Raw genomic sequence first — 12,765 nt, forward strand, 5'->3', positions numbered from 1 at the left:
GCTTCCAACTGAATAGCTCAGGCCTATTCAGATAAAGGATAATCTCCTTTACTTAAGAAATCAACTAATGGTCATGATAATCACATCTACAAAATACCTTCACAACACCACCTAGATTAGTGTTTGAATAACTAGGACTATATCCTTGCCAAATAGATACCTAACACGTGTACTTACTAACTAGGAATTCTGGGGGTAGTATATTCATAGCCTCTAGTGATTCTGATACTCCTTCAAGTTTGAAACCACTGGTTCAGAGACCAAATCAACAGAGAGGAACAGATGTTGGGAGTCAACCACAGTGTTTTATTGTAATTAGCCAGTATCTGTTGCTTACAACTTAAGAATCTTAAGAGATTTACCGTAAGTACAAGGTTCTCAGTAGCAAATAACAAAAATAACTCTTCCGAATTGAACAGAAAAAAAACTATTAACATATTATATATCAAATAGCTTCACAAAATTGATGAGAAGGCTGGAAACTCAGGCTTAGCGAGAGGAAGATTTAGACATAGCCATCCAGGAGCACACAACCCAGCCCAGAGAAACTACAGCAAATGCCCCGTTAGAATGTCTCCCTAAGACCCTCAAGAGACACTCACCAACACCTCTGCTAAGTCTTTGACTATTCTATCACTGGTGGGGATAATCTTTTCATTTTCCTGAGAGCTTTGTGTCACTCCCTCCAAAGAAACCCCGAGGAAGCATCTGATTGACAAAATTTAGTCACATGTGACCATGCCCTTGCTGCACAGTCAGGAAAACAGCTCCCTTAGGAGCTCAGAGTAGTAAGAAAGACACTTAAAAGATAATTTTGTTGCAATGTGCTAGGTACAGGAGAAAGTGTGTCCAATGTGTTATTGGAAGAACAACAGGCAAACTGAAGTCAGTCTTGGGGCTGGGATCAGAATGTAAGATCAAGGAGCTTTAGAGAGAAGCATGCACAAAACTCTAGAAACACACTTAACTCTTTAAAATGTCAGTAATCACATCCTGACATCCAAAAATTTCTTCTAAACCCTCGTGTAAGTAAAACTGTAAAACTTGACTTCAGCATCCTTTTGTCTCTCCTTTTTATGCCTTCCCAAATGAAGTACCCCCATTTTCCCTTGCCTCAACCCATATTTATAAGCCATCAACTCCCTAATGTGAGCCAGCAGTACTGTCATTTATTCTCCTGAAGTGATACCTCAGAATGTTTTCCATAAATAAAAACAAAGTATAAGCACACAATACGTAAAAGAAGAACACTAACAGCGTGGGAGGACCTTGACCCCTACAGACTTAGCTTCTTTCCAGCCCTTCCCTCCAGGCAGCCTCTAAAAGAACCTCAAGAACACCCCAGGCTTTTGAGAATAGTCTGAGAGCCACCTATTTAGTCAACTCCCTATTCACTCATTTTCTTGAGATTCCAATGACCGACAATAACAGGTTCAAGAACAAAAATCTCAGGCTAGGGCCTCCCCAGCGGTGCAGCAGGTTGAGCGCTGCGCTGCATATGAAGCTGTCCGCAGCCTCTGCAGTGCGGGTTCAATCCTAGCCGGCCGGCAAGAATCCCACATGGCGCGGCAGACCTCTCCTGCTGTGCCCGCTGCTCCCCTCAGCAGTGTATTTAGGTTGTCTGCCTGTTCTGTTCCCCTCTCTGTCTCTGGTGAATTTTCTCACCCTCCCGAGCATCTGGCCTATACCCCAGTTCTTGTATAAATAAATCTTTAAAAAAAAAAAATTTCAGGCTGTTATTTTAAGAGTAGCAAATTTAATACGTAGATAACTATCACTGGCCCAATCTATACAAATTTTAACTACTGAGGGTATGGACGCTTGGAAATTTAATTTTTTTTCTAAAGCACTTTTTTAGTAGAGACTTCCTTCCATAGCATTTCTAAATTACTTTTTTGAAAACACTTACCAAATGCCTGGTAGCTAAGGCAAGACTACCATGGGAAACTAGAGAGTCAGAACTGCTGCATTAGCCCCTTTTTCTTTGGGAAATGGGGGAAAAATAACCCAATTTATGTTAAGGCTGACAGAAAGAATAAGAATAAAACCCCTTGTTTGTATTTTTTTCTGACATTTTAATATATGGTTGAAACATGCTACCACATCATTACTTGAGCATCCAGGGAACTGCATGCTTTTGCTTTTAAAAAGCCTTTATTGAAGTATTTGAACTTCATCTCACAAATGAATATGGATGTTTTGAGCATTTTTGTCAGCATATAATCATTCACAACAACGTTGTATATATTTTCTATCTTTACTATAAAAGGTAATTCTCACTGGAGCCCCGAGACTGCTAAAGGAGTCAAAGCGCCTAAGCTCCAAAGTGACCAAGACCCATAGATTAGTCTAATCAGTAGTCCAAAGCTTGGCTTAAATGTTTGAAGAACAACAGACAGCAAATAATAAATACCAAAGAGATAATTATTATTTCTATGAGGTAATGATTCATTAACTAAAGCCACATAAGACTGAAATTTCTATACTCAAAGTCTATCGGTATAGAGCCTTCATTCTTAATGTTTCTATGGCATCACAGGTTTTAGAAATTAAACATTACATTTTCTGCATTCCACAGTAATCACTACTTTCAGAAACTGTACTATGCACCCGCACGTTACACTAACATACAATTCTCTACATAAGCATTTTTTCCTAGAACAACCCTTAGCCTGAAATATTAGAATATAAAAAACTATGTAGGAAAAAACATCAGAACTTCTAAACATCCCCTTTTCCCCAACTGTTAGCTGGTAGCACTTTTTTTAAGCACAAGTGATGAAAAATCAGAAATTTTGCATCCGATGTTTGACTTCCACGCTACTTTCTTAGCGTCTTCTGGTACCACCATATCCTAGAATGAGAAAAGAAACATTCATATTTGTTTTTAAAACACATTACAATTTCTTATAAAACTACCATAGTAACTTGTGTTTATTGTTAGCAAATAAGTCAGAGAGGTAAGAGGGAAGGAGAAAATGAACCACTAGGTGGACCAGGACTATGCAGGATGCAAGAGCACTGCCTCCCACGACAGCCCTCCCAATCACCCAGTCAAGTCTACCAAACTCACACACGTTTGCTGTGAACATGGAGGAGCCGATGTGGCGCAGGCCATGCTCAAAGTCTAGGCTAAAAACACACAGGCCAGTGGAGCCTAAGCCAGGCCCTGTTCCCTCTCACAACCCAGCAGTAAACAGAAATAATGGGGGGTAGAGGGAAAGGTTACATAATTTCAATGATGAATGTTACTGAAACATACTTAACACATTTGCCAAGAGACAGAATTACAAGATGACAAGCGTTCCCATCTGGAAAGTCTTTTTTTTTTTTTTTTTTTCAGGCTTTCCTTCAGGCTTCTTAATAAAGTTTTGTAATTTTCTCCATATAAATCCCATACAGGGCCTCCCTGATGGCGCAGGGGTTAAAGTCTATCCCCAGCCACTGTGGCATGAGTTCGATCCCCAGCCATGGACCTAACCCACATGATGCAGCAGACCTCTCCTGTCTTACTTACTGCTCCTCTCAGCAGTGTATTTCAGTAGATCAGCCTTTCTGCTCACCACTCTGTCTCTGGTGAGTCCTCTCACCCCCACACCTCTGGCCTACACCCCAGTTCTTGTATGCATAAATAAAAAAAAGAAGTCTTTCAAAAAAAAGAAAAGAAATGGAAATACTACTCCATGAAAATAAAGAGGTGCTCTTAAAAAAAAAAAAATCCCATATATATCTAATTGTTATTTATGATTTTTTTATAATTTGTTTCCACTGAGAATGAGCATTCTTTTGTCATGTTACATTCTACATATTCATGTTTTTATATAACCTCCCAATTCACTATTACTCCTTTTTCTCCCAGAAAATAATAGTCACTATTTTAACATCTAATACCATAGCTTCATGTAGATTTTTACACTGTGATAATAATTCCATTGTATATATCTTTTGTGTCTTTCTCAGTATTTGATAGATCCATCCACATTATTGCATATGATATGTGGCCACAATCACTCACTGTTGCACAATATTCCACAGTATGACTATAACTCACTTTATTCACTTTCCAGCTAATGGATATGTGGGTTTCCTACAGTTGAAAGCTTTTATAAGCAGGGATTCTTATCATTCAGGGTACAAGTGCATGCAAGCTATGTATCTGAGAATCAAACTGCTGAGTCTTGGGTATGCTTATGTTCAGTTTTAAACAGTTTTTTTCAAAGCAATGGTATCAATCTATCAGTACTATGAAAATTCCAGTCTTACATTTCAAAATCTTTTAAATATTTTTCTATCAATTTCAAGATTTAGAAATTATGCTGTAACTTCCCCCCACTGAAAAGACAAATCCACAGCAATCTATTCAGTCTCATTACCCACTTACTCCCATTCTCTGCTAATTAGATGGATGTTTAATTTCAAATAGTTATTTGTTTTTTATATTTTTGCCTTTTACAAAATATCCTTTAGCAATTGCCACAAATACTAAAAAAAATTTTTTTTAAAGATTTATTTATTTATACAAGCACTGGGTACAGTCAGAAGCACGAGAGGGTGAAAGAATTCACCAGAGCCAGAGCAGGGAGCAGAACAGGCAGAAGGATAGAAGTACACTGCTGAGGGAGCAGTGGGTGGCAGGAGAGGTCTGCGCGCCATGTGGGATCAACCGGCGCTGCAGAGACTGCGGGCAGCTTCGCAACCCAGCGCTCAACCGCTGCACCACCGGGGAGGCCCCATAAATACTAAAAATTTTTGACGATTAATGTATCCTAATACATTTTCATTGTTCTACTGAATTTTAAAAGTTCACTTCTACCTAGATAATTGTATTTTCGAGCTTAAAGGGTCCCTAGAGTTCACTAAATTAAACATAGGTAGAAACCAACATCCAGGAAGATTGAAGTTAAAACCTTGGATACTGGTAAAAGTAAACCTAGGCCAAATCCCTGTTGGATTTTTTTTTTAAGATTTATTTATTTATGCATACAACAGCTGGGGTACAGGCCAGAGATGTGGGGGGTGAGAGGATTCACAAGAGACAGAGTGGGGAACAGAACAGGCAGACCGACTGAAATACATTGCTGAGGGGAGCAGCGGGCGAGATAGGAGAGGTCTGCTGCGAGATGTGGGGTGCTCCCTGGCCAGCCGAGGATCGAACTCGTGCTGCAGAGGCTGAGGATTGCCTCATAGTGCAGTGTTTAACCCCTTGCGCCACCAGGGAGGCCCCCACTGTGGATTTTTAAAGAATGACTACAAGTGAGAGAAAAAAGAATGATTTGGAATTCTATTTTAATCTCAGTTAACTGTGTTACTAATATTTCTGGTGAGTATACCAAAGCCATGACTACTAATCATTCATCTTCTTAAGTTCCCAAACTATTTCTATACTTTTCTATTACCTAATAGGATCATCTATATTTATTCTTACCTGATGCTGTTCTGGTTCTTGTCTCTGAGTTGGAATATGCTGAATAGCCACCTGAGCCTCCATGAAGTGGTGAGTAAGTACGACTATTCCATGTGCTGGAGTATGAGGAAGGATGAGATGGATAGTACCATGAGTCTGAAAAAGGTGTTGCTGCTCTATAAAGACATAAAAATGTGTCAGATATTTTTTTTTTCTTTTGGTAATTTTAAATACCTTCTTAGTCCTAAACTATTAGGAAAAAAATCTTCATCAAGTGATTTTTCTTCAAAGTTCTGACATATCAGGGTTAAGACGAAATGAATAGTGTTTTATATTTCTGATACTGTTATAGTTATTGCCATAGAGGATGGAAGTAACACAGAAAAAAGGCTGTTTCTTTCTGAATTTTCATTTAAAATCTAAGCTTAAAGCTAGCAATAACACTGATATTCCAAAATCTGGCTTCAAGGTCTTTCCAGCCTTTGCCTCTACTATTGTCCTACCAAATTATTCCCCAAATGTTCTTTCCTACCTTATTTTCTCAAAAGTAAATTTTTTTCTATCTTGTAATATATATAGTAATATATATAGGAAAAGCAATAAAAGGAAATACATACAAATATTGATTGAAGCACATATAGTATACTCCCCCCAATCCCTAGAAAACATGATCTAAAGGGAAACATCACCATAATTTATTTTTCTTAACAAAGCCAAATCCAGTCAAACTTTAAAACAAAACTAAAGGAATGTTACATTAAAGAATGAGATGAAAGCAAAGCCCACCTATTGCTTCCAAACAAATATCCCAATATTCCTCCAGTTCCCAAGCCAGTCCAGAACCCTGGTCCTGAATTTTCATATCCTTGCTGTCCTGTGAAAGCACTTCCAAAACCTGAAGTTGCACCATGTGGTCCTAGGAATAAAAATTACTTATTATGTGTCCTCATTTAAACAAAACATAGGCAATAGAACCAAAAGTAACATGACATTTCAATTATTTCATCTATACTATTTATTAAAAATCTGAGTTGTTTACAAATACATTGTATTTTAAAAGGCCTAACTGTAAAATACTGGTTTATAACTAAAAAGTGTATTTTCACAAAAATGGAAAAGGAGAGATTTATTCTAAGACCGGGAAGGAAGGATCATACTACAAAGTGACCCCACTTGTCAGAGTTACTCCTTTCTGCAAGAGTAAACATCTCTGAAGGCTCCAAGTGACAGCTGTACTTCAGTGTCTAACAGAGGAATTCAAATGGAGGCAGGCAGATATTTGTTTATATCACTTAGGATGCAGGTCTTAAAGGGTACAAAAATCTTCTGCTCAGAGGATGTCTTTTTTTTATTGGTATCTTTTACATCATTGTGTATTCCCCGTAAAATTCCCACCACAATTCACCATAGTCCCTTGTGTTCTTCTCAGAGGATGTCTTTCATATATCAAGGGAAGTATGCTAACCTCATGTGTACAGCATAATAAATTTGTACATATGTACAAATGTTTATATGTACACATATGTACATATGTACACATGTATGTATGTACATATGGTACATATGTACCAGGTTTATTTATTTATTTCTCCTAGTTTATTTATTTCTCCTTTACAGCTGGTACTTTTTTGTGTTCTAAGAAAGTTTTTCCTATCCCAAGGTCATGACAAGTATCTTCCTGTTTTACTTTTTATGTTAAAGCTACAGTACTTAAGTGAATAAAATTTGTGTATAGTGTGAGATAGAATTCAAAGTAATGTTTCTCACCAAACTTGATTAAGATAATTTATAATTTAATCACATATCCTTAAAATAGTAATCACAATAGAGACAGAAGAGGTGAACAAAGAGGAAAGTAAAAAATAAGGCAAACATGCTTCGGTTTCCCAATGAAAATATTTTCCGCTTTAGAAACCATCATCTCACATCTACTCTACTTATAGCTACTATCGAGGGAAACATACCTGTGAACTCAGACTTAAAGCCTGGGGGAGCAGGTCCTGCAGAGTTGGTGAATCTCTGATAACGGTGGGAATACGAAGGATACTCAGAATACGGGGGAGGAGAATCTTGACCATCACTAAGGAACAACTTATAAACTCCAAAGGCAATAGCAAGTAGCACCACAACAGTAATCAATCCACTGATGCCACTGGAATTTGGAGAGTACAACTTATTGTAATAATCAGAGAAAGAGTTAAAGGCGTGGTTTTTTCCAGACTCTCTCAATTTCTTCAGACCAATATCTGTATAATCTAAGTTATACTCCAAGCCACAGGAACCTCTAAGTACATACTGGTCTTCGGAGGATTCATATCCTTCACAGCTTACCACAGTTTTTCCAAATTTGTATGCAATATCTAAATCGGTCTTACATTCCCACTGTGAAGAAAAGTAAAAACAAGTTATTAGAACCAAAAGATTTTTTTTTATTTACTATATATTATTTGGGCTACGTATCTGTCATAAAAACTGCAAAATGAAGTAAAAGAATGACAAACAAAATTCAGGAAAATGAGTCCTTCTATGTTGTATGGCACATTAGGGGATTCAAAGATATCTGTAATGCTAATTAAGCTAGGTGGTGAGGTCTTAAGTGTTCATTTTGTTCTGTCCCTAGTCCTTACATGTCCTTATAAGGAATTCTTTCACACTTAAGAATTCCGTAATTTATAAATTTTAAGAAAATTCTTAAATGCCAATTTTTGCCACTGTCATTCCATATGCTTTCTTTAAAGAACTTTTTTTTTTTTTGATGTTAAGGCTTAAAAGTCAGAATCATATGTGAAGATCTGACAGCTACACAGAGCATCAGAGATACTGGGTAACCTTCTGAGAAAAACTTTCTACACAGATTTCCAAAACCATATTCTAAATTTCCAGGGTTCAATTGTGTAAGCAATTCTCTAAAGTTTTATTTGTTTGTTTTTTAAGATACTTTAAGGAATCCATGCTAGCCTCAAAAATTCCTGCATAGTTCAAGTTTAGGTAAAATTCAAATATTTTTAACCAAATAGGTAATGTACTTCTTTAACAATGAGACAAATTAAGTAGGCTTGATTGGTTTTACTGCCTTTCTGTAAGTTTTTTTTTTTTTTAAGATTTATTTATTTATGCATACAAGAGCTGGGGTACAGGCCAGAGATGCAGGGGGTGAGAGGATCCACCAGAGACAGAGCAGGGAGCAGAACAGGCAGACTGACTGAAAAACACTGCTGAGGGGAGCAGCGGGCAAGACAGGAGAGGTCTGCCATGCCATGTGGATATCTCCCTGGCCGGCCGGGAATCGAACCCACGCTGCAGAGGCTGCAGACAGCTTCACAGCGCAGCGCTCAACCCACTGCGCCACCAGGGAGACCCTATTCCCTTCTCTATTGCTTCAACTCTAAAAATCCTATCCTTCCTTCCTATCATAGTACATACCTTCTCCTTTAAGTCTTCTCCAAACCCCCCAACTAGATCGCTTTGTTAGCACCTACATGTAATAGATTGTCTTATCTTTCCTACTAGGAAAACAGTTTCTTGATGGTTGTGACTCCATGTTATTCATTTTTACATACTGTTTAGTATATATTTAATGAATGTCTTCAATTAGTGTTTTTTTTTCCCATCAAGGCCATAAACGTAATTTAAAAGTAAAATGGGAGTGGGACTTTTTTGCTTTAACCAGAAGACTCCATGATTCAGTTTGCAATCCTTGGGAAAAAATGTGAAGTTAATGGTCAACCTAGTAAATACGAACTCTATCTCTGAATTGCATAGGTTATGCATAAAGGATGTAACAAATAAAAACATCACCCTAATAGAAGAATTTATCAGCACAAGTGTCGCACCTAATGACCAGCCATCATAAATCCTTCTAGAGAGCAAGGATACGCACTGTAAATATATTAGTGGTGATTTAACCTGAATTCGTTTAATAAAAATCTACTCCATTTCTAAAGCACTATGTATTATGTAACTTCAAGGAGATATTCTACCCTACATACAAAATGCCAGTCTCAAACAAAGTTCACTGCAATGCTTCATTCAGAATTAACTATCCGCAATTATAAAACGGTTTTAAAGTCAAATGTTTGAAGCACAATACCCCCATTATTTGCAATCTACAAATTCCTTATCACATCAACTTTATTTCTTAAGGGTAGGTTGGTATTCTTTGCAGAATGTAGGAAAATGACAGCCAAAAGAGATCCTTTGCCCCGAACCCCAAAAGCATAAAAAGTTTTTTAAAATTTACTAATGTCTTAGAAGAAATTTATGGTACAAAAATTACATTTACTCTTTCCAGGCTTTAAAATCAGTTCATTTCTTTTGGAGGAGTTTGTTTTTTTTCCCCAGAGAATGAATGACTAATTCATATTTATATATTTTAGGTTAATCAGAGATTTTCTATATGTTTCCCAAAAATAGTTAATGACAACCCAATAAACACTTTCTGAAATAAAAATTCCATTTAGAAAATCCCTCAATACAATGAATATTACCTGTACATCATAACCATCCCAGCCTTTGTTCTGACATTGTATGACTTTTGGGGTATAAGAGTCACATCCAGCTGTGCCTCCTACACATTTCAACTGTGGGATGGGATCCAGCCTTCGGGAGGTGGTATAGCGGTCATAGTGAAGAGTAAGAGCTTTAACATCCCGCAACAATATTCTATCTGAAACAGAAGAACACAGACAATATATATATTTTCATATTCTACATATAAAAGTAAGGGATGATGAAATGATTTCCCAAAGCCGCTCCAGCATGTTCAGTTCTTTCAAACACAAGTCAGATAGTCATACACGTATGTCCTCCCTTTATTTCAAGTTGGCATTGCTTCTATATCACGTGTCTGCCTACTTTTTGCAAAGATGTGTTCATTAACCTGAAATATTGCACTGTTGTATAACAACATTAATGGTCAAATAAAGTGGCAAAAAATACACATGAAAGTTCCTGAATCACATTTAATGACTTAAATATCAAGTTGTGAATGGTTTAATAAAATGGTTGGCTTACTCATACAGTAGAATATGCTACAACTGTTAAAATGAGTTAACTACAGCTAATGAATCAGACTGAAGGTAGTAAAATATACCCAAAGGTCACAAAAACATTAATTTGAAAGGAAACCTGAACTCTTATGTTTATTGCAACACTATTTCCAATAGCTAAATGTCCAAAAACAGATGACTGATCAAGAAGATGACGTGTATACACACAATGAAATACTATTCAGCAATCAAAAAAGATAAATGCATGCCCTTTGCAGCAACATGGATGGAGCTAGAGGGAATTATGCTCAGTGAAATAAGTCAGCAGGAAAAAGTCAAATCTAGCAGGCAAACTATAAATCGGAGACATCCAGCAGGGGAAAGGGAGGGAGAGAGATCAAAACAGGGAAGAGCACAAGAGACTATGGTGGTGGTGCACGGGTGTTTTTGGTGGTGGAATTTTATGGGGATTACACCTGAGAAATCAAACTTGCACAAAAATGAACAATGTAAAAATATATATATAATTTTTTTTTAAAAAAAGGAAACAGCACTTGGAGCCTTAGAGACAAGTTATTCTTAAATTTAATCTTCAAATGATCCACCTTACTAAATTAAAAAAAGCAATAAAATAATTCCCCAGACTCTTCACCGGTAAACTTCCTTTTTAAATATGAATTATCATTCAACTAATTAATATTTCACCCCAGTTTTTTAAATTATAATTTTCATCAAAACCTCTATTTAGATAGGATCATATCAGAAAGTGAATATAGACATTTAAATCTAACATGGCATTTTATGTATTGGTAATAAAACACCCATATTAAATAGGCTACTCAAAATCAAGTACTTGCAAATAGTAGCTTCCTCCTCATTTCAGCACTTAAAATAGAAAATTACAGAATGTAGGTCTTTCCTATCAGCAAGTCACAAATGCAATATTGATATACTTTCCATGACTTAGTATCTTTACTCCCCAAACCAAAAACTACATTTTAATTTCTAAAGTCATTTTTTAAACATAATTTCAACTTAAGAACATGCATCACTGATTAATGAAAAACCGTATATTACCTAAACGGAATATTAACTAACCCCATAAAAATTCTTTAGACAATTCTAATACAGTGGCATAAAAAAATCTTTCCCCTAGAAATCACTTAACATGTACCATCACAAAAACAAGTATCTTTTTTTTAATTCTAGTGTGCAGTGAAAACAATGGGAAAAGTTGACATAAGGCAATACACTGTGATGAGGAGCGTAAGAAGCAACGGGTTCGGCCACCATAAATAATACGAGCTGTAATTCTGCTCACCTACCCACGAGGTCTGCAGCCCTGTGCACTAAGTGTGACTCGCAGACTGCCGGTGCCATGGCAACTGCCAGCCACAGCAACAGGCAGCGATGATGACATCAGTCTCGACAACAAAGCAAGATGCGCAGGTGAGTGTCGAGCTGTCCAGCCAGACTCAGGGCTGAGAACTGGAGCCCGAGGAAGGAGAGGACAGATTCTCGGAATCCAGGAGCCGGAGAAAGGGAACGTTAACAACACTGAGTCGTCCCACCCCGCCCACTCTCCAACCATCCCCGCGAGACCCTAGGATGTCTGAGAAAGAGCAGCGAGGGTAGGCAGGGCACAGAAACAGGACGGAAACCAGGAATTAGAGCCAAAAGGCGCAGGGGCGACGGACGGAAACGGGTGCCCGTGGGGCCTCCGGGCACCGGCTGAGATCGCAGGAAGGGGCGAGCGAGAAGAGCACTCACCGGGGTCGTTCCAGCCCAGGGCCGGGCCGGCGACCTGCAGAAGTAAAAGCAGGCTGAAGAAAAGGCGGCGTCCGGCCGCCCCCCGCCCGCCGGCGGCCGCCATGGTGCTGGCGAAGATGGCGCTCAATTGCCGGGCGCGAGCGGGCCGGAACCGGCCTGCGGAAGTCCGCGCGCCGCCGCGCAGTCGCGCCCCGAGGCCCCGGCGCGGAGAGGGCACGTCCTGCCCGCACAGCCGCGGGCGCAGGGAAGGTCTGCGCGCCGGTCTCACGTCACGCCGGGGCAGCGCGTGGGGGAGCGTGTGTGAGCGCTGCCGGCCCCGCCCCTGGGGTTCGGCGAGGCCCTGGGCGGGGTCGCGGGCGGAGCGCCGCTGCGGGGGCGGGGCCGAGGGCGGGGCGCAGAGGCAGGGGAAGGTTGTGCGCGAAGGTGCTGCGGTTTAAGACACTGAAACTACCGCAGCGCGAACCCGAAGTGTAGTCCTGTGTAGTTCCAAAATATTAGGGCTTCCCTGGTGGCGCAGCGGGTTGAGTGCAGCGCTGTGAAGCTGTCCGCAGCCTCTGCAGCGCCGCCTCGATCTCGGCCGGCTGCGGAGATACCCACATGGTG

The 12,765-nt window shown here is 39.2% G+C and overlaps 1 protein-coding gene across 1 annotated transcript; it reads right to left on the minus strand.

Annotated features, from left to right (window-relative positions):
* Positions 1–261: 261 nt before the first annotated feature.
* SARAF (store-operated calcium entry associated regulatory factor) lies at positions 262–12,301 on the minus strand. Its single transcript, XM_037525999.2, has 6 exons — positions 12,163–12,301; positions 9,892–10,070; positions 7,369–7,786; positions 6,191–6,320; positions 5,426–5,580; positions 262–2,854 (listed from the first exon to the last, which is right to left on the minus strand). The coding sequence occupies exons 1-6, from the start codon at positions 12,263–12,265 to the stop codon at positions 2,829–2,831; spliced, it is 1,011 nt and encodes a 336-aa protein (XP_037381896.1). The 5' UTR covers positions 12,266–12,301; the 3' UTR covers positions 262–2,828.
* Between the last annotated feature and the right edge of the window lie 464 nt (positions 12,302–12,765).

The sequence above is a fragment of the Talpa occidentalis genome, unplaced genomic scaffold, assembly GCF_014898055.3.
Source record: "Talpa occidentalis isolate TD23 unplaced genomic scaffold, MPIMG_talOcc4v2.1 talOcc4.4, whole genome shotgun sequence".
NCBI lineage: Eukaryota > Metazoa > Chordata > Mammalia > Eulipotyphla > Talpidae > Talpa > Talpa occidentalis.